The sequence below is a fragment of the Lepidochelys kempii genome, chromosome 21 (genome assembly GCF_965140265.1).
Source record: "Lepidochelys kempii isolate rLepKem1 chromosome 21, rLepKem1.hap2, whole genome shotgun sequence".
NCBI lineage: Eukaryota > Metazoa > Chordata > Testudines > Cheloniidae > Lepidochelys > Lepidochelys kempii.
Window position 1 is genome coordinate 12,067,795 of NC_133276.1, and position 26,151 is coordinate 12,093,945.

Below are 26,151 nucleotides of genomic sequence, written 5' to 3' on the forward strand. Positions count from 1 at the left end.
GTTCATCCTATTTATGTTGTTCCTGACTTACAGGATTGGGGTTATTCTGCTGTGAATGCTGACATCCTTTGGGTGGGAGGGTAAAAAATCATTCCTTTGTTTGTTTCCTTTTGCTTTTGCTATCTTGATGTGTCTGTATCACAGGTAACTACATCCTAAACAGCTTAGTGAAATTCCAGTATAGTTTGGAAAGGAAAAGTTACCACGGAGAAACATATGTAGCTGGAACTGCTTCTCAGCCCAGCTTTTAGATGTATATAATATACATGCTTGGCAGCCCTAGCTAAGTTTGCCTCACATAAGTAGAAGTCCTTTCCCTAGACATTGAGTTGGTGATTTTAATACCATACAGGCGGATTGTAATATCATAGACCTTAAGAAATTAAAGGAGGAATACATTTTTTCGTTCAGTTCCATCGTCCTTGAAGTAGAAACACAGCCAGATCAGATCAGATCAATTGTCCATCTAGTCCATTATCCTGTCTTTGAAATCAACCAGTAGTAGATGCTTCAGAGGAAGGAGCAGGAAACCTTCTGATGGACAACTATTGAATAGCCTACCTCTAGAATCCTTCTAGTTAGTGATTGGCTTATGGCCGGAAACATGAGAGTTTATATCCCTTATAACTTATTTATTTTGTCTAATGTAACTCTGGATGTTGCTGTTCATAAAAAAATGCCTAAATCTTTTATCCTTTTTAAAAAAACTAATCCTGTTAATTGATCTTATATTTTGAGGCTGGGAATTCCATAGTTACTTTGTGGGGCATTAAAAGGTGTTCCCTGTTATCACTTTTACATGTGTTGCCTTTTAATTTCGTTGAGTTTCACCTTGTTCTAGTGTTATGAGATAGACTAACTAGGAGTGCCCCAGTTTACAAGGTTTAGTTCCCTGGTAGAGGATGTATCAGATATTAAACTTGGCCTGTAATTATTTTTGTTAAGACAGTAAGAAGGCAACTTCTTTCACTATATGACTCAGTATACTGCATGGTATTTTTGTTAATTTCTACATTACAAACGGAAGAAACAAGCACTTGATCAAACATGCTTCAGAAACGAGTTTAAAAAGGTCTGAGTTTGCCGTCAGTGAATGGAACTGGTTTAATTTAATTTAACGGAAGTAAGGGAAATACATTTTTGATAACTGCATGTGATTCCTTTCCACCATTCCCAGGTCAAAGTTCAACAAGCTGCTATGGAGTTACAGCTGACTCCTTTCAATGTGCTGCTTCGCACAACTTTGGACCTGCTGCAGGAGAAGGATCCGGCCCAGATTTTTGCAGAGCCTGTTAACCTGAATGAGGCAAGTATCTTTCCTATAAGCTGAGGGCACTGCTTTGAAGATGGGAGGAAGCTCACATGGTGTCATATGAGTGACCATGAATGGCAGGGGCAGGGCATTGTTTTGAGAGAGCTCAGACCGTCTTTGTCCTCAGTTTGCATGAGCTAAGGAATTTCTAAAGGAGGCTCACATGGGGTATCCTAGGCATTGTTTTCAGGAAGCTTACTTCAGCATCTCAGTCAAGTAATTTCATTCTGCAGAGCCGGGGCATGTCTGGCTCAACTGGGTGGAGTATGTGTGCATTGGTGACACTATCCCTTCTGCAGGTGGAAAGGACATTAAGAGTGCTTATGATGGATGCGCTCTGGTTGGCTAGTAAATGGTTTTTGTAATTGTACAGGTTTTATATGTTTAGGTTCCAGATTACCTGGAATTCATTTCCAATCCAATGGATTTTTCCACCATGAGGCGGAAGCTGGAGTCCCACCTGTACCGAACCTTGGATGAGTTTGAGGAAGACTTTAACCTTATAGTTACCAACTGCATGAGGTATAATGCTAAAGACACGATTTTCCACCGAGCAGCTGTCCGGCTGAGAGACCTTGGAGGAGCGATATTACGCCATGCGCGACGGCAGGCTGAAAACATTGGCTTTGACACTGATGTGGGGATTCACCTGCCCGAGTCACCCAAAACGGAAGACTTTTATCGCTTTTCTTGGGAGGATGGTGAGTTTCCCTGAGCTGTTTAGTTTTAGGATTGGCAAACAGTCCAGTAAAAGCCAGACTCCTAGATTCTGTGTGTAGGACCAGCCATCATTCTGACCATGTTACTTTGCTGGGGCTATAACTGTATCCACCATTTGAGGTGTAAGATTTGGGCACATCCGTCTACCTCTATAGGCACTTATATGGCTCCCATTATTGTAGGCTCTAAGGGCCAGATTTCAGATGAGCTTAACACCCACTTCCAGAGACAGGTTTTCAAACAATCTTAGCTCCTCTCTAGGGACTTAAATAAGTGTCCAGCTTCTCAAAAGAGCCCCATAGTGGGCTGAGCTCTTTTGAAAGTCTGCAATGCTGCAACGGGAGCTGCTGGTTGTTGAGCACTTTGGAAAAGCTGGCCCTGATTTGCGGGGGGGCTGGGCACTTGGAAATGTGGCCTTGATCTCTTTTGCAAATCCGGCTGTATGCATCTAACAATCACAAATTTATCCTCACAACACTCCCTGTGAGTCAGGGAAATGTTTTTAATCCCCATTTTACAGATGGGAAGCTGAGGCATGGAAAGATTAAGTGATTTGCCCAAGGTCGCACAGGAAGTTTGTGGTAGAGCCGGGTACTGAACCCAGCTCCCTTTAGTCCCAGACCACAAGACCACAGGCTCACTATTTGCTGTGGAATCCCTGTGCCATGGCTATACTATAAATTGGGTATTTTTAAAGAGCCTTGAAAAGATGAATTCACACAGGTTTAGGCTGTCTTGTACTTTATATAATTGGCCCACCATTCCCCTCTCTCTACCGAGGTTGGGAGGCTGGTTTACTGGAATTTAAAATGTATGGGAAAGGTATTCCAGTGCATCTCACAGAGACATCAGTTGTAGGGCAGTTTATTGTAGGGACAATCCTGCACTGGCCAGCAGCTGGAATGTGAGGGTGTCTTCCATTTCTAATTTCTATGATTATTTTCAGTCCCAACTGCAGACAGCCCAGTCTAACCTCATTTCACCCTTCTCCTTGCACTGGACATAATGACCACATGCCTTCTCTCAACAAAGTCAATCTGGGTAGCCAAAGAATTGGCATGTTCTGAAGGAGTTGAGGTAGGGGGATGGGAGGAATTCTTTGTCAAGGGGACAGCATAGGTATGGTGATATTGTGACCCAGAATACAGAAAACACCATAGAAAGAGTCTTGTCACAGAGACCTTTATTCCTGGCACGCCCTGAACTTCTGATTGCTTCAGTTGTAGAAACCACCATGGGACGAATCTGCATCTCTGTAGCATTTGTTCCCAACCCCATGCAGTACGAAATAGCTTTGCTGAACTTAGTTCAGATTACTGCTTCCCATCCCTCCCATGGAGCTCTCTCTTTGTCTGTAATCTGCTTCCTAAAGGATGCATCCCTCTTGGAATCTGACCCTGAGAATTCTTCAGTCCTCTACCAGTGGCATAGCGTTTGCAAATAGCATTGATAAGAAGAATCATAGAATCATAGAAATGTAGGGCCTAGACCAGCCCTGACAGGTGTTTGTCTAACCAGTGCTTAAAAACCTCTAATGACAGGTATTCCACAACCTGCCTTGGAAGCCTGTTCCAGTGTTTAATTATCCTTATAGCTAGATGCATGGCTGTGGACTTGCAATGGTTGGTTTGGATACAGTGGAATTTCCTCCTCCAAGGAACAGAGCGCCTTTCTTTCACTCTTCGAGTACACGAGATGTCAGCAATCACTTCTTAATATTGCTTCTCTTCTTGGTGCAGTGGACAATATTCTCCTCCCCGAGAATCGGGCTCACCTTTCCCTGGAGGCGCAATTGAAGGAATTGTTGGAGAAGCTGGACATGGTGAGCACCATGCGATCCAGCGGCGCCCGGACCCGACGCATCCGGCTCTTGAGACGTGAGATCAACTCCATCCGGCAAAAGCTGGCCCAGCAACAGAACAAGACCATGCCAAATGGAGAGCCTGTCTCGCGGGAGGAGGGTCTGGACAAAACGCTAAGGGGAGACCAGGACGATGACGGGGAGAAAGGTGAGAGGTTTCAGCCGGTCTCCAAGGGAAATGGAGAGCACTGCAGCCTGGGCAGGAAGGGAGACCTGTTGGGGATTGCAGAGGACTGACTAGATGATTGTATCATTCATCTGTGTGCTGGGAAAGTGCGTTTATTGTATTAGAAAGAGGTATGGGCCACATGTAATGAATTTTGAAAACTGGAGCAGGCTGTCCAAGGGATGTAGGGCATCAGAAACCTTCCTGATATTTCATGGCACTTTATCAATTGGCATAGGCCATGGATTTCTGCTGCCGGGATTGTATCTTTTGAGGGATTGGAATTGGGAATGGGGTTATGAGCCTTTCAGGAAAGGTTGGAAGAGTATGAAAGGAGAGGTTGGAGGAGTATGTCACAGGTTGGGTTTCACTGCACCTCTGCCCCCTCCCATGGTCTGCTCAAGGGATGTTCCTTTAGGTCTCAGATCTCCAGCCATCATTGCTGTATGGGGGGGACCCCGGTCCGTCTCTCTCCGGGCTGGGGATTTAGGCTTGCAGTCCCCCTGTTACTCTCTATGGCTATCCCAGCAGGTCTGACCGTAGTTCAACACCTGTGGTTTGTGCTCTCCCAGGGACTCTGACAGCGTTACCATTGACTAGCTCGCTTTCACAAAGCACAGTACCTTTATTTTAAGACAAAAGCAATTGAGAGAAAACAGATCATAAAACAATACAGTCTACACTCATGTTATGCTTACCAGGTGTAGCCTGTCTTCCAGATGGAGCCCTGGTAGGTTCCCAAAGTCCTTCATACCTTTCCAGCGGAGTTTTACCCTCTTGGTTACAGTTTCATGTCAGTTCGAGGTTCAAAATGAGGCACTCTGGCTCAGTTCAGTCTCCTCCTTTATACCAAAAGCCCTTTTTTTGGTCTGCTGCCCTCTCGAACCTGGCCTGAACCAGTCTATGCAATTCCTCCCTGGGGTGGTACTTCTCTGGAGTTACTTGTTACTGGATTTGCAGTAATTACCTCCCTCTGTTCCTAGTCCCTGGAGGAAGCTTGATAACCCTCCCCCCATGGAGCTTAAATACAATCCCTCGCTCACAAAAATACATATAACATTTATAGAGGCACAAGTTTATGAATAATCCCTGTGCCTACAGTGTCGGGCATATCTCTAAATAATAGTCTTTAGAAGTTTCTACACTTCCAATGTCTCACATCTGTCACTCCCCAGCTTTGCTGTGTCTTACTGTCTGAGGTTATTCTTTCATACGTTGGAAATAAAATACCCAGACAGTGGCCGTAGAGATATGAGGCATGCAACTGACATGGCAGCTGGATCTCGTGTGGAAGAAGATGGACTTGCTCTCCATCTGGGGACACTACTTCTGACCTGTATCTTTATCGGGGTGCCTTCCGTAAGGGAGAATGACAGGCGTCTGTTATCACTTGAGCCCACGGCTTTCCTGCCGCCATAGGAAAGGGGTAGAGTTGCTATCAGTATTTTTGGGAATAACACTTTCTAAAATGTTCAAGCAGGTTCTTTCTTTCTTTCTTTAGCAGATGACACCAAGCCCCCACATCCCCCCACCCTGGAGCCCACGGGACCCGCACCATCCCTGTCTGAGCTGGACTCTCTGCAGGACCCTCCAACGCTCAAACCCATCAGTGAAAGCAAGTCCTTGAACAGACTGCAGAAGCGGATGAAATCGGAGGGCGAGCTCTTCGATAAGAAGGCACTACAGAGGGAGAGCCATGCTTTCCAGCGCTTGCTCAGTGACAATGGGCTGAACGGACTGGCCCTTCAGGCCATGGACGCTCCTGCCAGCCCCCCGTTCAGTGGTGTGGGCAGGCGTACGTCTGTCCTTTTTAAAAAAGCTAAGAATGGGGTGAAGCTGCAGAGGGGCCTGGACTGCCCCCTGGAGAACGGAGAGGATCACAGCCAGAGCGGACAGCTTTCCCCCTCCAGCGCGGAGGGCGAACGACAAGCCCGGAAACGGCTGCGGAGTGGGAGCTGCAGCGCGAGTGATGGCGAGAAATCCCCCAGGCAGTCAGGAGAGACAGGTGACTCCTCTGGGCTTTTCTTCCTCTGGTGTCTGGAGCTAGACTGGGCAGGGCTGCCTGGTCACCACTCTCTTGGCCAGCTGGCACAGCTACCTTTGTAAAGATGGTCTCCAAACTTCCATCGGGTCAACTGCTTCCTTTAGTCACTTGCAAAGGGGTTGTTGAACTGGTTGGTGGGCATCGTAGGACTCCAGTGCTAAATAAGTAAGGGAAAACTCTGATTAGGTAGGACTCTACCCAGAGGAATTGCACTCCGGCAGGCAGCCGAGAAGTGGTGGTGGGGTAATAACATGACAGAGTGGCTTGCAAGTGTGCAAGCGTCCCCTTTACTCAACAAAGGCTGCATCTCTTCTTGCACTTCCCAATGAGCCTGGCACTAATATCGCAGCAGGTGATTTGTTTACTTTTGAACGCAGTGCTTCTTAGAAGTGTCGGGTTGACACTCCTGGAGAGTGAAGTCCCCAGTGGTGGCTTAGGATTGCATGTTTTCCTGCACTGCCCTCTGCCTTAAAAGCCGAACATGGATGGACCCCCTAGGGTAGAGAGTTCCCTACCACAGCGATGACTTGTTTAGGCCCTGGCATCTCTGCAAGGTGCCTACTGGGAGAACATGATGGGCTAGGGGGCCCTATAGGTTTAGGGGCCTCTGCTCTCCACAGCATGGTATCTGGCATTGGATGAGACATTATTACGTTACTCTTCATTTTAATTAAATTTACAGATGGTCCCAACTGACAAAAACTGGCAAGAAGAGAAAAATAAGAAGGGCCCTTTTAGAGGTTCAAAATGTGGGTAGGAAATACTAAATTAGATCAAATTTAGGATGCTGCCAAGTGTGCGGGAACACCTGAGTGAAAACAATTCAAAGCAGAAATAATGACTGACAGGAGGAAACCTGGAAAGAGATCAGACGGCAAATAAAGTCAATGTGATTTTGGGCTGCATATTCAGAAGCATCACAGGGCAGAGAGATAAGAGTAACCTCTGTTTGTAAGACTTTAGTGAGCTCACACCTGGAATATTGCAATCATTCAAGGACATCTCACAGCCAGAAAGACGTTAACAAATTGGAGCGAGTTTAGAGAAAAGTAATCAGAATGGTGGAATTGACTTATCAGGAAAGATTAAAAGAAATGAGTTGAGTACAGTTTGTCTAAGCAGTGACTCCTTGTTGGGGCACACATGAGAACCATCTACAGATACTTAAAGGACAGAGAAAAAGATTTAAAACTGTCCAAGGTGGGTTAAGGTTTAGCTAAGAGTAAGAGGATGAAATTAAGAAAGAAGAGAAAGTGAGGTAGGATATCAGGACGTTCACTGCTGAACGGGCATTTACTTCTTTTTCCTAGGAGCTGAAATGTTGCTTTTTAGATCCAGTCCCTTCCCCAACTTCAAAACTGGCTGATTTATCTTAATGTTGGGAGTGTGAGTAGCGTACAGGGTTTGCATTACTGCTGAAGCGTATAGGTCAGCATGACCTGTGTTACTAGAACCAGATGTCTCCCGGAAATGTGTTTCTTGTGGCTCAGAGATTGTAGTGACACTGACACAGGCATACGGGTGATCAACTCTGAAGTGTCCCGTTTGTTCCTGTTAGAATTCTGACAGCCTGGTTGGAAACTTGTGTGACCTGGTACCTAGAGCCAGATGCAGTCCAGGTGAAGTCTATGGAGTTGCACCTGCTAACACCAGTACTGAATTTTGCTTCTGGTATCCATGGAATGCATCTCTTATGATGGTGCTCAGCCTCGGAGGGGAACTGTAAGCCCTCACTGGCCATTCACTTTAGGTGTGTCCCTGTCTGTTCTTTGGAGTTTGTGTCTCCTTGTGTCACCATTAAATTAGGCTTGAATAAAGACTGGGAAGGGATCGGTCATTACACAAAGTAAAACTATTTCCCCATGCTTATTTTCCCCCCTACTGTTACTCACACCTTCTTGTCAACTGTTGGAAATGGGCCATCCTGATTATCACTACAAAAGGTTTTTTTTCTCCTGCTGATAATAGCTCACCTTACCTGATTACTCTCATTATAGTTGGTATGGCAACACCCATTTTTTCATGTTCTCTATGTGTATATATATCTTCCTACTGTATTTTCCGCTGCGTGCATCTGATGAAGTGGGTTTTAGCCCACGAAAGCTTATGCTCAAATAAATTTGTTAGTCTCTAAGGTGCCACAAGGACTCCTCGTTCTTTTTGCTGATACAGACTAACACAGCTACCACTCTGAAACCTATGGTTTCATCTGTAAGCTGAAAGATGATCCTACATTTGTGTTTATTTATCAGAGAACGCCACGTCCCTGCAATGCGGGTTGTGTTTTGTAGAGTTGATAAATTCTGTAATTGTATAGAATGAAAAACCGGGCAGCTTAGGGAGTGTTTCCAACTTCGGATATTAGAGTTCAGAGGAATAAGTTTAAATATTCCATTTCATTGTTAAAGTGACATTTGAAATGGCCTGAGAGAAAGATGGTAGAGGGAGATTTCGTCTACCTGTGGAGAATTTGCTTCCTTACTCTCTAGCTTATTCAAGTGAACTATGCACTGGAAATCCAGAAATCCAAGGTAGCAGGTTTTATCGAAGGTGACATTTTCTAGATCTCAGATTTGGTTTTCTAGCAAAAAACCCCACAATTATCCTTGTGGTTGTTAGTTGTAGCCAGAATGAGTTACCATCAGTGTTCCAGCAGATATGACACCAGACTGGGAGTCAGGATTCTGGGGTTCAGTTCCCAGCTCTGCCACTGACTTTCTGTGTGAAAGTGAGCAAACTACTTTGCCTCTCTCTGCCTCCGTTTCCCCATCCTTAAAGTGGGGTAATATTGCTCAATCACCTTTGTAAAGCACCATAAGACTGATGGGCAAGCTGTTGATCTGAGCTTGAAAATCCTGGGTGCATTGACTAATTGGCACATGTGACAGCCTGATGCTAAAACTGGACTCTTGCTCATTTTCTTTTCAGACAGCCCCAGAAGAAGCAGATGATTTGTTTGCCTCAGCTCTCCTCTGATTCTGCTTTGCTAGTTGTACCCCACGCTGGTCTTCCGTAGGGGACTCCTTTGTATGAAATGTGGGGGTACTGCTGCTTTACAAGGGAACAGAGGCGAGAGGCCCTGTTTTCACTTTTAGCCTTGGGTCAGACTCAGCAGTCAATCAGTGCTCCCAGGATTTGCGTGTGTCATTCTTCAACCTGTCTAGTGGTCAGTAAATAAAGCACTTCATTTATCCAGAACAGGTGTTTGGTTGTCCAGACAAGAGGCCTTGCCTCCAGTAATCCCAGTGAGTTACAGACGAGCAGGTGCTGGGGAGAGGGAAGGTGGGCAAGAAGTGCTCTCTCATCAACAGTTAGAAACTGATCGGAGAAATGTACCAGTGAGTACGGTGACCACGACCCCTTGTTTGAAGCTAAACCATTGTTCCAAATAGTTAAGGAAAAATGCCGTTTTAGTAGATACCTGTTGGCTGTTGCTGGGTCTGGGGAACTGAGTTTAGCATTCACTTTGCTGTTAAATAAGATATTTTTAAAAAAAAGAGTGGTGGGAATATCTGGCTATCGGTATGATTCGCAGGGTCTAGAGCATTAGGGTGACAGCTCCTGAGCAGGTTGCGGTGTCTCTGGGGCTCCCCCTTCAAGCATCCTTGGGTCCTGGAGAGGCAAACCAGGCCTTTAGGCTGATTCTTTTGTGTCTTCTCAGCAGGAGTGACCAACGGCTTTGGGAAACATACGGAAAGCGGGTCTGACTCGGAGTGCAGCTCTGGCCTTGGCAGTGGGCTGGCATTTGAAGCCTGTAGGTAAGTCCCCTTCGCTGAGCCCTTCCTCAGAATACGTACTGTCTACACACGAACACGAAGCTGGGGTGTAAATCTACCCCATACTAGCTTGCCGTGCACCAAATGTCTGCATGGACCCCACTGCTGCGCGCTAAATGTTCCGTAGGGTGGTTTGATCTATCCCGCTTAGAAATTGAAATGGATCAAAGTGCTCTAGGGACTGACTGCACTGTCAGTGTGAAGCAGTAGGGTCCACACAGACACTTAGTGCGTGGTAGATTGGCACCCCAGCTTTTTGCGAACTAAACGTTAGTGTAAGTCAGTCCTATATGTTCTTACTGAGTTTCCTTGCCCTTCTCTCTAAGGCAACTTCACCATGTGAAATCCTGTTCAAATTGTTTCTTAACTTCTGTATTAATGTTGGGGCTGAGAGCCAAAAGCCTCCACCCTTTACACTCCAGATATACTTCTCAAGCCAGTTCATAGATCCCAAGACAGCGTTTGATGTTTTAGATGTACTGATGTATAGTAGACTCATGTCACCTGATATGCATGTACATGCTCTAGCCGCTTTTACACAGGTATATCCATTACCAGAGAGCCAAAGTTGGGGAAACATAGGTCCCACCTGGTCAGCCCAACCCTCATGAGGTGAAGATGCGCTCCTATCTCTTACCAGCACTGCTGCTCTCTTTCTTCAGAAGTGCTTAGAAGATGTTCTCTTTTCCATTCTGGGCACCTCAGGCAGGACTGACTCGTCTGTAAACTGACCACCCAACCTCCCTTTTTGGCTGAAAAAGTTGACATAGACACAAGTATATATGATATGATTGATATTACTGTTCTGTTTTGGGAGTCTGACCATAGATTCTGTCTGTCACACCGCCCTGCTCACAATTTGAGCACCTCACAGTCATTGATAGATTTTTCCCTCACAACACCCTTGTGAGGTAGGAAGGTAGTGTTCCCATTTTACAGATGGGGAACTGAGAGAGGCTAGATAAGTGTCTTGCCCCAGGTCACACAATTGGTCTGTGTCAGAGCAAAGAATTGAACCCAGGTCTTGTGAGTCCCAGCCCAGAGCCCTAATCACTTTTTCAGGTTGGTGACTTCCTCATTTGAAGTGTAACGTTTTCAGGTAGCAATGATAATGGTGATTATCCAGATCATGCTTGACCTTGAAGGAGGAGATGTGTGAGTGGCGAAGCGAGATTTCCTTTGTTTTAGATTTAATAAAATTTTCTATATCCTCAACATCTCACAACCCCCGATTGTCTTATGTGACACCTTTGGGATCATAACCCACCAGCTGAGAAACACTGCACTAGGCCATCCTTCCTTCCTAAGAAAATACTCATTTAGCCATGCAAGGCTCCGATCCTGCAATTTTATTTGGTCTCTAAGGGCATAAGACTCTCCCCACAAACATGCCTTTTCAGAACTGGGGCTACAATTTAAAACTGATCATGATGGTTTTCCCTTAATAAACTATTCCACTGAGGCACAGAGTCACAGGAACATTTTTAGGATGCAAACTTTGCGCTAGGAGCTACATCGTGTTCCAAAATGTTACCTGTCAACAGATACCTATAATTTTGCTGTTGTAGCTAAGATTTGATTTGTGTTTCAACTATGAACCTGTGTTTAGAGGCGTACAGCTTGTCAACAGAAATTAATTCTGGTCTGAAATTAACATAACCCATTTGAACCCAAGAGCAAACTCGGTCTGGATTTATACATTTCTTTTTTAATAAAAAAGATTCTGAAAAGCAAATTCACACAAATTTCTTAGATGCTCTTGTAACTCACAAATAGGATTGTTTTTAAAGCCCAATTTTGCAGAAAGATAGTCCACAGTACTCACTGATCTTTTGAATTTCTTTGGCAAATATTTCGGAAGGTCTGAGGGAGCAAGCTGTAAAAACAGTCTATAGCCTATGAGCAGAATGTTAGCCATCCCTCTCCCCGCCCCGTCACCACTGCTTATAGGCTGGATTGTGCCCTATCCTCACATGACTGCATTGGAAGGAACACAAAGACACTTTCCTGCACACACACCATGTGTGGCAGGTTAGGGCTGGCCACAATTTCAGGGAGCTTGCGGATTGCTTCTGACTTCCATCCCTGCAGGAGCAAAAGGACAAGGAGGGTAGAGGCTTAGCAAAGTAATGGGTCCATCCATGAGGGTGGTATTAAGGGGGTGTCATAAATATAAAGGGAAGGGTAAACCCCTTTAAAATCCCTCCCGGCCAGAGAAAAAATCCTCTCACCTGTAAAGGGTTAAGAAGCTAAAGGTAACCTTGCTGGCACCTGACCAAAATGACCAATGAGGAGACAAGATACTTTCAAAAGCTGGGAGGAGGGAGAGAAACAAAGGGTCTGTGTCTGTCTGTATGCTGCTTTTGCCGGGGATAGACCAGGAATGGAGTCTTAGAACTTTAGTAAGTAATCTAGCTAGGTATGTGTTAGATTATGATTTCTTTAAATGGCTGAGAAAAGAACTGTGCTGAATAGAATGACTATTCCTGTCTGTGTGTCTTTTTTGTAACTTAAGGTTTTGCCTAGAGGGATTCTCTATGTTTTGAATCTAATTACCCTGTAAGGTATCTACCATCCTGATTTTACAGAGGGGATTTCTTTACTTCTATTAAAAGTCTTGTAAGAAAACTGAATGCTTTTTCATTGTTCTCAGATCCAAGGGTTTGGGTCTGTGGTCACCCATGCAAATTGGTGAGGATTTTTACCAAACCTTTCCCAGGAAGTGGGGTGCCAGGGTTGGGAGGATTTTGGGGGGAAAGACGTGTCCAAACTACGTTTCCCAGTAAACCCAGTTAGAGTTTGGTGGTGGCAGTGGAGATCCAGGGACAAGGGATAAAATTAATTTGTACCTTGGGGAAGTTTTAACCTAAGCTGGTGAAAGTAAGCTTAGGAGGTTTTCATGCAGGTCCCCACATCTGTACCCTAGAGTTCAGAGTTGGGGAGGAACCTTGACAGGGGGTGTAGTGAGTTACTTCCCACAGCAGATCATAGAATTTTATTGTAGGACTGAAAGGTACCTCGAGAGGTCTTCTAGTCCAGTCCCCTGCACTCATGGCAGGACTAAGTATTATCTAGACCATCCCTGACAGGTGTTTGTCTAACCTGCTCTTAAAAAGCTCCAATGACAGAGATTCCACAACCTCCTTGGGCAATTTATTCCAGTGCTTAACTACCCTGACAGTTAGGAAGTTTTTCCCAACGTCCAGCCTAAACTGCCCTTGCTGCTATTTAAGCCCATTGCTTCTTGTCCTATCCTCGGACGTTAACAAGAAAAATTTATCTTCCTCCTCCTTGTAAAAACCTTTTATGTATTTGAAAACTGTTATCATGTCCCCTCTCAGTCTTCTTTTCTCCTGACTAAACAAACCCAATTTTTCGATCTTCCCTCATAGGTCATGTTTTCTAGACCTTTAATAATTTTTGTTTCTGTTCTCTAGACTTTCTCTACTTTGTCCACATCTTTCCTGAAATGTGGTGCCCGGAACTGGACACAATACTCCAGTTGAGGCCTAAGCAGAAGAAGAATTACTTCTTGCGTCTTGCTTACAAAACTCCTGCTAATGCATCCCAGAATGACGTTTGCTTTTTTTGCAAGTGTTGACTGCTGACTCGTATTTAGCTTGTGATCCACTATGACCCCCAGCTCCCTTTCCTCAATACTCCATCGTAGGAAGTCATTTCCCATTTTGTATGTGTGCAACTGATAGTTCTTTCCTAAGTGGACTACTTTGCATTTGTCCTTAATGAATTTCATCCTATTTAATTCAGATCATTTCTATAGTTTGTCCAGATCATTTTGAATTTTAATCCTATCCTCCAAAGCACTTGCAACAACTCGTCTGCAAACTTTAGAAGTGTATTCTCTATACCAGTGGTTCTCAAAGCCAGTCCGCCGCTTGTTCAGGGAAAGCCCCTGGCGGGCCGGACCAGTCTGTTTACCTGCCGCTTCCGCAGGTTCGGCCCTTCGCGGCTCCCACTGGCCACGGTTCACCACTCCAGGCCAATGGGGGCTGCAGGAAGTGATGCGGGCCAAGAGACATGCTGGCCGCCCTTCCCGCAGCGGTAAACAAACCGGTCCTGCCCACCAGGGGCTTTCCCTGAACAAGCGGCGGACTGGCTTTGAGAACCACTGCTCTATACCATTATCTAAATCATTGATGAAGTTATTGAACAGAACCAGATCCAGAACTGATCGCTGCGGGACCCCACTTCATATGCCCTTCCAGCTTGACTGAACCACTGATAACTACTGTCTGGGAACGGTTTTCCAACCAGTTTTGCACCCACCTTATAGTAGCTCCATCTAGGTTGTATTTCCCTAGTTTGTTTATGAGAAGGTCATGCGAGATAGTATCAAAAGCCTTACTAAAGTCAAGATAGACCACATCTACTGCTTCCCCCCATCTACAAGGCTTGTTACCCTGTCAAAGAAAGCTATCAGATTGGTTTGACGCGATTCATTCTCGACAAAGCCATGCTGTTACTTATCACCTTATTATCTTCCAGGTGTTTGCAAATTCATTGCTTAATTATTTGCTCCATTATCTTTCTGGGTACTGAAGTTAAACTGACTGGTCTATTCCCCGGGTTGTTCTTATTCTCCTTTTTATAGATGGGCGCTATAGTTGCCCTTTTCCATTCCTCTGGAATCTCTCCTGTCTTCCATGACTTTTTGAAGATAATTGCTAATGGCTCAGATATCTCCTCAGTCAGCTCCTTGAATATTCTAGGACATATTTCATCAGGCCCTGGTGACTTGAAGACATCTAACTTGTCTAAGTAATTTTTAACTTGTTCTTTCCCTATTTTATCCTCTGATCCTACCTCACTTTCACTGTGTTAGACGTTCGATCGCTATTAAACTTTTTTGGAGAAAACTGAAACAAAAAAGTCATTCAGCACTTCTGCCATTTCCGCATTTTCTGTTATTGCTTCCCCCCCCACCTCCCCTTTCTGAGTAACCGGCCTACCCTGTCTTTGGTCTTCCTCTTGCTTCTAGTGTATTTGTAGAATGTGTTCTTGTTACCCTTTTTATCTCTAGCTAGTTAAATCTTGGTTTGTGCCTTGGCTTTTCTATTTTTGATCCTGCATACATGTGTTATTTGTTTATATTTATCCTTTGTAATTTGACCTAGGTTCCACTTTTTATAGGACTCTTTTTTGAGTTTCAGATCATTAAAGGATAAGCCAGCGTGGTCTCTTGCCAGACTTCCTATCTTTCCTACGCAGTGGGATAGTTTGCTCTTGTGCCATTGCTAATATCTCTTTGAAAAACTGCCAACTCTCTTGAACTGTTTTTCCCCTTAGACTAGCTTCCCATGGGATCTCATCTACCAACTCCCTGAGTTTACTAAAGTCTGCCTTCTTGAAATCCATTATCTTTACAGGACTGTTTTCCCTCCTACCATTCCTTAGAATTATGAACTCTATCATTTCATGATCACTTTCATCCAAGCTGCCTTCCACTTTCAGATTTTCAGCCATGTCCTCCCCATGTGTCAAATTCAAATCTAGAACAGCCTCTCCCCTAGTAGCTTTCTCCACCTTCAGAAACAAAAAATTGTCTCTCATACATTCCAAGAACTTGTTGGTTAATTGGTGCCCTGCTGTGTTATTTTCCCAACAGATGTCTGGGTAGTTGAAGTCCCCCATCACCACCAGGTCCTGTGCTTTGGATGATTCTGTTAGTTGTTTCAAAAAGCCTCATCCACCTCTTCTTCCTGTAGTAGACCCCTACCATGACATCACCCTTGTTTTATACACCTTTTATCCTTACCCAGAGACCTTCCACAAGTCTATCTCCTATTGCCATCTCAACCTCAGTCCAAGTGTATAAGGCAACATCTCCTGCCTTATTTCCCTGCCTGTCCTTCCTGAGCAAGCTGTACCCTTCTATCCGAATAGTCCAGTCATTTGTATTATCCCACCAAGTCTCTGTGATGCCAATTATGTCATAGTTGTGTTTATTCACTAGCATTTCTAATTCTTCCTGTTATTTCCCCATACTTCTAGTTCTTCCTGCTTATTCCCCATACTTCTCAGATGTTGAGGGTTGCTGGGTGTCTGGTTTTTGACCAGAATGCCCGGTCGAAAAGGGACCCCGGTGACTCCAGTCAGCACCACTGCCTGGGTTGTTAAAAGTCCAGTTGGCAGTGCAGCAGGGCTAAGGCAGGCTCCCTGCCTGTCATGGCTCTGCACGGCTCCCAGAAGCAGCAGCACGGCCCCCTTCCGACTCCTCGGCGTAGGGGCAGCCAGGGGGTCCGCTCAGTGCCCCCGCCCCAAGTGCCAGCTCTACGGCTCCCATTGGCCAGGAACCACAGCCAATGGAAGCTGTGGGGGCGGTGCCTGAGGATGGGGCAGTGCGCAGAGCCGCCTGGCCACCTCTCCATGTAGGAGCCAGAGGGGGGACATGCTGCTGCTTCTGGGAGCTGCCTGAGGTAAGCGCCGCCTGGAGTCTGCACCCCTGACACACACACACACACTCCCCAACCCCCTGCTGCAGCTCTGATCCCTCTCCTGCCCTCCAAACCCCTTGGTCCCAGCCAGGAGCACCTTCCAAACCCCTCATCCCCCGGCCCACCCCAGAGCCTGCATCCGAAGCTGGAGCCCTCACACCCCCTGCACTCCTGCCCCAGCCTGGATCCCCCTCCTGCACCCTGAACCCCTCATTTCTGGTCCTACCCCAGAACCTGCACCCCCAGCCCAGAGCCCATACCTCCTCCCTCAACACCCTGCCTCAACCCAGAGCCCCTTCCCATACTCTGAACCCCTTGGCTCCACCCCCCCAGCCCGGACCCCCCTCCTGCACCCCAAGCCCCTCATCCCTGGCCCCAGCCTAGAGCCCGCCCCCCCTCCCACACCCCAACCCCCTGAGCCAGCCCGGTGAAAATGAGCGAGTGAGGGAGGGTGAGGAGAGTGAGAGACAGAGGGAGGGGGAATGAAGTGAGCAGGGGGCAGGGCCTCAGAGGAGAGGCGGGGTAGGGGGCAGGACCAGGGTGTTTAGTTTTGTGCAAGTAGAAAGTTGGCAACCCTAGATGTTGTGCCTCTCTGAGGCATAGTGCCTCCAAGTACTCTCCCTGTGAGGTGCACCTTTTCATCAGCCCTTGTAGGGGGCGTCCTGCTAATAATATGATCTAAATCAGTTTTGCCACTTCTAGTTAGGTTGAGTAGACTCTTGTTCCATATGTCGTCCTGATGAAGCTAATGGGACATCGAAACCAATGGAACTACTCACAGAGTAAGGTGCTACTTAGTATCAGAGGGGTAGCCATGTTAGTCTGTATCCACAAAAACAATGAGGAGTCCGGTGGCACCTTAAAAACTAACAGATTTATTTGGGCATAAGCTTTCGTGGGTAAAAAACCCCACTCCTTCAGATGCATGGAGTGAAAATTACAGATACAGGCATAAATATATTGGCACATGAAGAGAAGGGAGTTACCTTACTACTTAGTGTGAGCAAGAGTGGGAGAATTGGGCTCATAATTAGTTCTAATACTGATTAGGTAGATATTTCTGTATCCACTGGAAGTTTCTTAAAGAAGTAAGAATGGTCCAGTGGTCTAAGAACAGGACCAGTGGCCCGGAATTCAGTGTCACTTCACCTTTTTTGCCCGTTTCCGTACCTATAAAATGGGAAAAATGTTACTTGGCTCACAACGGAATTGTAAAGATTAGTTAATGTTTTATAATACAGTCTGAAGATGAAAAGTGCTATGTAAATGCTTATTATAATTACAAGTAATTCACATCTCAAAAATGATGTTAGAGTTGTGGGATGCACACAAAACAAGGAGTTGAAAATTAGCCTGATACGTCATGGAAAACATATACAATTATTCTATGTAGGGTCAGTTCTCTTTACTGTTTTAAAATAATTGGTTACTAGGAAATTACTATAATGTTACAAATGAACATTTTCAGCTAGGGAACAAAAATCAAGAGTTACTAAATTCTTCAGCTGTAGGGTTACTGTTTTCATAAATGTTCTCGGTAATAAAGAACAAGGAAAAAGAGATCCTGAAAATCTGATACTGGAGCCCTATTGTTTATCCATTAGAATCGGTTTCAAAGAGGTTGGCTACTCTTTTATGCTCCAGTGTCTAAACACAAACCAGGTAAACTTGTTGAGTTTAAGTGTTGTAGATTTGACTCTTAGTGTACACTTCTTTGATGGGTTTCTCCCTCAAGTTCAGCAAGTCTCCTTAACTGCACCCACAAAAATATATCAAAGCAGATATATTGGCAAATTTTACTGGAGCATTTAATGAGACCTGCTGAAAGTAGATCTTTAGTGTTCTTTTCATATCGAGATTGCATCAGTCCAATAATTTCCCTGCATTTTCCAAACAGCTGGAGAATCCTGTAACTCTGCTGTGCTTTGTAGTGAAATCTTGCTTTCCCTAACACTCTACTTTTTGTTTCTTTTTAACAGCGGTTTGACTCCTCCCAAACGTAGTCGAGGGAAGCCAGCCCTTTCTCGGGTCCCCTTCTTGGATGGTGTGAATGGAGACTCTGATTACAGCAGCTCAGGTGAGAATAATGTCTACAGAAGAAGCTCTTTGGGGCAGGCACAGTCTGGCACTACGGGTCCTGGTTTGTGATTGGGACTCTGAGGCGTACATATAATAAATCATACTAATAATAAATAATACTAATAAAAGGAGTGCCGTCTCTGAAAATGACTTTATAGCTGTTCACTGTCACTACTTTCCTTGTCAGTGGGTGCCATACATCAGTGTCATGGAGCCACACTCTTCTAATACTACCCAAGGCAATTCTCTGGTTTTCTAGCACACCAGTGATCAGATTCCAGTTTCAGGTACGGAGGTCAGTCAGTGGAGTTAGTGCAGATTTACACTACTGGAGCTGAGATCAGAATCTTAACTCTCTACTATACATCTATCCCCTTCTTTATAGCCACTGGACTCTGTCTCCTAGCTCAATGGAAACGATTATTGTCAAGGATATTGTACACTCAGCAAACTGCTGCTGAGATAAGTTTTACAGAGCGAGCCCACTTCTGGGGAAGTTTGAATCTCTGGGAGAGCTCTGTGTGTTTTAACCTCACTTTGGGATAGCAAAAGAAAATATACGTCATATATTTCCCAATCTCACCCTCATTTAGGTCATCCTATGTATGCATTTCTCTGATTCATTCTGACTTCCAATGCAGTCTATAGTCTGCATTCTACAGTATAGTGACTGTTCACCTCGGGCAGGGACTCTCTCACCCTGTGAAATTCACATTAATTAAAACTCCTTCTCAAAAGCCAGGAGCTAGCAGATTAGTCATGTGTCCCCCATGTGGAACTTTTGCAGCCTTGGCTATGATAAAAATGGTAGCTAATCTTATTCCATCAACCTGAGCTAGACATTCCCTGCAGGGATTAAGCAGCCAGATACGTGACAGCAGAATAGCCTGCGTGTTTGTACTCCATTGAAAAAAATCCTGCTGTCTGAACAGTGGTGCAGATTCATCCATAGTGAAACTTCAGTGATTTCAGTAGAGATTCACTAGGGGTGGATTTAACCCGTTATAATTTTGTTCTGGGGCTTACAGGGTCAAATTAATCTCTGATGATTTGATTTTAGGGGAGCTACACCAATTTACTCTAGAACTGAATCTGATCAGTGTTTCTATGTGAAAGGTGTCTCTTGATTCAGGCATGTGGTTGGGGTTGCAATTTAGGCTATGAGAAGGGAGTTGTGGTGACCCTATGAATTAAGAGGCTCTGATCTTGCAAGCCTGACTATATATATTATCATAGCATTAATAAGGCTGGGCTTTTGCCATGGGACCCATCGATTACGAGATCTTCCGTGAGTGTTTTGTGGGGGTTGTTTTGTTTTAATGTTCACAACTTTTGATATTGTAGAGGTTTTCGTGGCTTAGGTGGTAAAATAGCTGAATAAACCTCACTGTGAGGTGCACAGTAAAACCATGGGCTGTGTGATTGGCTGGAAGCCCAGCCACACCACCGTGGCAACACAAAGAAGTAGCGTATAAAACAACATCTTAAATGGAGGAGACTGTGTCTAGTTGGTAGAGCTGGTAACTGGTAGGTAGAACCCCTGGATTCTCCTCCTAGCTCTGCCACTGAGTTGCTGTGCCATCTAGGGCAAGTCACTTCACCTCTCTGTGCCAGAGTTTCTGCAGTTTTATAATGGGGGTTAATATTTCTGTAATGAAATCATCAGTGCAGGATTATCATTCCTGTGTCTTTTGCCTCCGGTATGAGTGCCGTGAGAAACTCCCCAGCTCTTAAGACTTTTGACCCTCTGAAGCACCTCTGCCGTTGTTTGACGGCTCTGGACCATTGAGTATCCAACCTCAAGTATCTCAAGTCATTTTGGCTGGTTCCTTTCAACAGCAGGAAGCAAGAACTCCCCTAAACCCTGCATTGCATATAAAAACACAACTAAGGACGTAACCTGATGATTACCTGTTCTGTTCATTCCCTCTGGGGCACCTGGCATTGGCCACTCTCGGAAGACAGGATACTGGGCCAGATGGATCTTTGGTCTGACCCGGTATGGCTATTCTTATGTTCTCATCTATACAACCATTTATTTTACGGCAAGCTGGGATGTGAATCTACCCCGCACTAGACTGCTGTGGACTAATTGTCCGTGTGGACCCTGCTGATGTGCATTAACAGTTATTTAGTGTGCTTTGATCTAGTCCCGTTTCAAAGATGACTAGATCAAAGAGCATTAATTAAACATTAATGTGCGTCAGCAGGGTGCGCACAGATGGCTGGTCTGTGGTAGGCTAGTGCGGCATAGATTCGTGTCCCAGCTTGCTGCAAACCAGTTGATCATGAAGACAAGCCTAATATTCCTCTTTTCTCTCCTTTCAAAAAATTAAAAAGGGGTCAAACCGCATCTTTCCCCTTCTTGTTATGAATGGAATTCACCCCTGCACTAAAGTGACACTTCAACCCGATTTTGAAGGTTGAAGTGGTGTGAAATGCTTTGAGCCTGCTCTTTGCACAAGAGTGAACGTCGCCCGGTATTTGTACTGGTGTTTACAAAAGTATCCCCTGCTTTGGTGGCTCTTCTGTTCAGAACTATTCCAGCTGCCGCCACACTACATGCACTACTGTTATCACCCAGTGACTCTTCTGAAAAAATTCAGTGACAAAGTCCTGCTTAGAAGTCACATAGGGCTTGATTTTCTGAGGTGTTGAGCCCCCACAACTGCAGTTGAAGTCAGCTACAGGTCTTAGCATTCCCTTTTTCTCAACCGTTATGTTTTTTAGATGTGTGTGTTTCTAAATCACCGAACTGAGCTTTTAATAAAACTTTAACTGAAGCACCGCTGTTAAATATGTTGTATTGGGAAATGAGATCAGGAGGAAAAGCACTTATCGCCTTCTCAGCTGTTCTTTGCTCGCCTTTCCCCGATGTTGCGAGAGCTGTACTGGGGACCCTGCTGAGCCACGCCCGAGTGTTTCAGGATTTGGAGGAGCTGGAGCAGTTTTACTATTAGGGAAGTAACGATTTATAAAATATTGTTGGTCTGGGGCCAAGCAGGGCTGCAGTGGCATCCCGGAGGCACAGCCATGTGCATTTTGCATCAGAAGAGAGCAAGGTTGGCATGGGACCAGTGAGACCCACCTCGTGTCTGGCTGGGGAAATTCCAGGACCATCTTTTTGTTCCGTGCTTGTACAGCCTCTAGCAGAGTGGGGTCCTGGTCCAGGACTCAGGCTCCTAGCACTACGGTAATACAAATAATAATAATAATTAATAAATAATAATCATCTCCAAACAACTGACCTTATAGTCGCAGGTGGACAGATCCCAGTCTCCAACTTCCAAGCCCTGAGTCATGAAGCCAGATTGTCCAGCGCAGTAATTAAAATAGATTAGCCCAGGAGGGGGAGCTCTCATTGCACCACCCCAAGAGGAAGGGGTACTGTGTGGGACTGCTCCTTACTCAAGGCATGGAGAGGAGGTGGAGACCCTTCCTGCTTACTTTACGCCCTGCTCTGCATGAGGGTGTGAATCAACTCTGTTTCTGGTGTTGCACAACAACATAGATCCTTGGAGCAGGGACATGGGGTGGCAGCAGAAGGCAAAAACAAGTGACTTTTCATTTTGCGTCATCCCTCCATCAGGAAAATGGGGTTGATTATAAAATGGATGTAGCCGCACACGTACTAGTGGTGACGTGGATCTGTTTGAGGGGTAAAAGGTGGGGCGGATGTAGGTTTATTTTGAACACAGTGAAATTTCAGCTGTGCACTTACTACATAGCAAGGAGGTTTAAAAAAGCAAGCCAGGAATTCTGCTCATGTATTTTAGCCACCACAGCAGTCTCATCTGCATTAGCCGGTTGCTTTGGAGAACGTGTGGGCTGGTGTGTCTGAGTTCGTAGACAGAGATGTTTCTTCTGTTCCCTACTTCTCTATACTAATGCTCAGGCACTTCTAAGTCGTGTTTCTTTGTGACCCCTTAGGCAGAAACCTCCTGATGCCGTTTGAGAGCCATGCTGAACTGGAACCTTTGGAGCTCGTGTGGGCAAAGTGTCGAGGCTATCCGTCCTACCCTGCCTTGGTAAGTACACCTGTCGCACAGGGTCCTCCCTTGCTGTAGCAGCAAGGTTAGCAACGCAGAGTCCAGTGCTGGGGGTGAAGCGTAGCCAGTTAGAAAAGAGAAACTTCCTCCTGTTCACGTAATGCTTGGTTCTTTCCTTCGCACTGTCAACTGCCATTTTGCTCATTGTTTCAGACCATTGGGAAAATGTTGCAAAACATAAATCTGTTGGTGCCAAAAAATGAGCACTTTCTTCTCCTATCTTGCTCACTGTTCTGGCGCGTTGCGAGAGCTATCTGTGCTGTTGGCCACATGAAACATGCAGGTGCAATTACACACTTTGCTTGCATAATTTCTGCATTCACACATGTAGATTCCTAACGGGCCATTTGCATGTGCAGATACCCAATGAATGGGTACAATTACAATAATTGCATGTGCAAATTAGCTATGCTGTTGCATGCACATTTTTGCGCCAAGCCTTAGGCACCTGGCCTTTTGAACAATAGTCCCTTAGTACCTTTCGAGATGGGTGCACAGGCTGTTGCTAAGAAATCCATAAACTGGCATCAGGGGTTTAAAGGAAACGTGCTAGAGTTCATGGTCTAAGACAATGAACACCGCTATTGCTAAAAAGTGTAGTTAGCACTGTGTTTTACAAGCATTATTTAAATAACCAATAAAGAGAGAATTCTGACTAAGTTTGAACAGGAGCCAGATAAGCAGTAAGTGTGATTCTACTCTTCACAGTTTCTGCTGACTAGAACAAAGACGTCTCTCAAGAAGCTGATCTTTTTGTTCCCCTTGTCCGTGTAATTTCCCAGTATGGCTACCACTTGTGCATCTGCATTGTTGGGAGTGCTAGGATAGACACAAAGCTGATGGTAGCTGGTTACCCTTTGACCCCTTTGATGGAAAATTGTAGGAAATAAAAGCTATTGTAGACAAAGGCATGGAAAGTACAAAGGCGCCATCAACTCTGGTGAAACAGCAGAGTTTTAACACCATGCTTGAGTGTAACCAGGGTTTATACTTGTTTGTGGCCAAACAGAATTCCATCACTGTTTGGCCAGTTACTGTAGACAGGACCAAACTATGCTAGAATGGTATTCATAAACCATGTTCCTAGCCCAGGTAGGAGCCCAAGGTAGAGAACAATTGTTCTGTGCCATCCCAGTTTGGCCACAAGCAGAGTTTAGACTGTGTTGAAGCTTGGTTTTTAAATGGTTATATCAGTATAGACAGAGTCTTATGTCATGTTTGAAACAGGGCACAATCTGCTGTGCTGATAAAGAGTGTTTTCAAATTCGTCCAGCTGGCCAGTGTCAGAGCCCAACTGGTCATCCAAGCCAGTAGGATGCATCTCTGCGCCCAGGTCGGAAAGCACAGAAGTCTGGACCTGGTTTCATATCTGGTTTCTGCAGTTTCATCTACCCCATCTGACTTCAAGTAAATGTTGGCACACTGGCATATCTGCTTTATGCAGAGAGAATTGATACATCTACTTTTAGATCTGCCCTAAATGACTGCATTTTTGTCCAGAGTACCCCCGGGTCTGGCACTACCTGTCAACACTTCTGAAATACTGGACCGGATTCTCATTTAGTACCAGTGTAAATTCAGAAGTAACTCCACTGAAGTCCATGGAGTTGCAGCTGGGTAACACTGGCATGAGTGAGATCAACTTATGCCTATTGGATGTAATAATCTTGTCACATTTACTGTGTGAACTTAGGGGGAAAGCCCTCTTTAAATAATAAAATACTGGATTTATACTGAGTTATTGGCTACCAAAAAAGTATATATTAAAATACAGTATTGTGACAGTGCCTAACTCAATGCTGTATGTTCATGTCCTTTCCCTTTCAACATTAGCCTCTTGGCTGGAGACCTTTATGGGTCTCCCACAATACTGCATACGCCCTAGAGACAAAGCCGCTTCTACGAAGGCTCTATGCAGGGCGTTACTCAAATGGAGCAGGAGGGTGCCTCTTGCTTATATGCCATAGGTTACTTTAACTATCTAGCTTGGACATACTGCAAGAGAGAGAGTATAGATAAGCTATGCTTTCTCTGCTTTTCTTCAGGGCTTCATGCTTAGCATAATAGGACCTTGATCCTGACCAGAGCCTCTGATTGCTACTGTAATATAAATATGAAATTATAATCATAATGACTATCTAACTATCTTAGGTACTTGTATGGCTCCCATTGACCATTTCAGTCCTGACTGATATCCCATGTAAACTCACTGGCTTCAGACTGTATTTAGCTTGGCTATAAAGTTGTTTAATCTCTGGTGCTGAGCAAGTCGGGAGCCCGTCTATTAGCACAAATGTCTTTTGCATTGGGAAATCCCATGTCTGCCATCAAAAGTCTGAACTCTTCTGCACGCACTTGCATCCTCTTCCTCCCTCCTGTTCCCTGCAGGTTCCCTCCCCCCGGTGCCTTTTTGCTCAGGCAGTGCAGAGCAGGGCTGTGCTCTTAGGCTGAACTTGCAGGAGTCTTCCTGTGGTGGGGCTTTCGAAATACTGATCCGTTCGCCTCATCTGTCTCTCCAGATAATTGATCCCAAGATGCCGCGCGAGGGCCTCCTTCACAACGGAGTCCCCATCCCTGTCCCTCCCCTGGATGTTTTGAAGTTGGGGGAGCAGAAACAGACAGAGGCAGGAGAAAAGCTCTTCCTTGTCCTATTCTTTGACAACAAGAGAACCTGGTGAGTGAACAGACATCGTGGGATGGGCTGCCCAGAAGGAAGATTTAACATTATTAAGGCAGATTTAAGGTGGAGCATTTTTAAAGACACAGCAGTCGCAAAAATCTCCTTGAAGGGGTTTGCACACCTCTCCCTTGCCCGAATGCATGACAGTGGGGTCTCCTGCTTACATGATCAGCAGCTGGAAGAGGCATTTATTTGCACAATGACCTTCCTCCAGGGTCACAGGATGCTTTTACAGGAAAAATACTGAATTGTATCAAGAACTAATTTTACAGTCAAAATCAGCAGCCAATAAAAAGTGCCTTTTGTTCTGAAAGCTGAGGCAGACCGTGCATCCAGTTCTACCGTTGTAGAGAAAGTTTGCTGAAATTTCTAGGTCAGCATTTTCAAAACGTTAGACTTATTCCATATTTAGACACCTAAACAAGCAGCCACATTTTTCAGAGATGCTGAGTGCCTACAGTTTCCAGGTCAGGCTATTTGTTGAAGTTCCATAATACAGATTTTAGGAACCTATCATAAGGCATCCAAGTGCAATTTTTGTGCCTAACTCTCAAGGACTTTATCGTTTGATCTCAGACAGACTAAATACCCTCCTGATCGTGGCCTCAGTGGAGGACCAGGTTTATATGGTAGCAAAAGACCGATCAGATATAATAAGCCCCAAGCCAATGAAGTGCTTTGAAAATAAGCAAGAAAGCCTTGAAATCCATATGTGAAGCAATGTAAAGATTGTAAAAGTGGAGCGACACCTGGGAGAGAGACAAGGCGGGTGAACTAATATCTTTTAGTGGACCAGGTTCTGTGAGTGAAAGAGACAAGCTATCGAGGTACACAGAGCTCTTCTTCAGGTCTCTGGAGAAGTTGGTCCACTAAAAGATATTACATAACCCACCTTGTCTCTCTCATGTCTTGGGACCAATACGGCTACAACAACACTGCAGACGTCCTGGGAGAGAGGTGAGTACCTATAATGATGCTGATAGCCGTACCCTCAAGGAGCTGAATTAGT

At 45.1% G+C, this 26,151-nt stretch overlaps 1 protein-coding gene across 9 annotated transcripts in view; it reads left to right on the forward strand.

Annotated features, from left to right (window-relative positions):
* Positions 1-26,151, forward strand: part of BRPF3 (bromodomain and PHD finger containing 3) — a 47,997-nt gene that overhangs the window by 18,854 nt on the left and 2,992 nt on the right. For 4 of the 9 annotated variants that reach the window (XM_073320274.1, XM_073320277.1, XM_073320278.1 and 1 more), the window contains 8 exons: positions 1,178-1,306; positions 1,701-2,013; positions 3,772-4,041; positions 5,561-6,064; positions 9,765-9,861; positions 18,314-18,411; positions 22,344-22,441; positions 24,982-25,136. In XM_073320274.1, the coding sequence (XP_073176375.1) occupies positions 1,178-1,306; positions 1,701-2,013; positions 3,772-4,041; positions 5,561-6,064; positions 9,765-9,861; positions 18,314-18,411; positions 22,344-22,441; positions 24,982-25,136 (1,664 nt within the window). The other 5 variants (XM_073320282.1, XM_073320281.1, XM_073320276.1 and 2 more) reach the window with 5 other exon arrangements.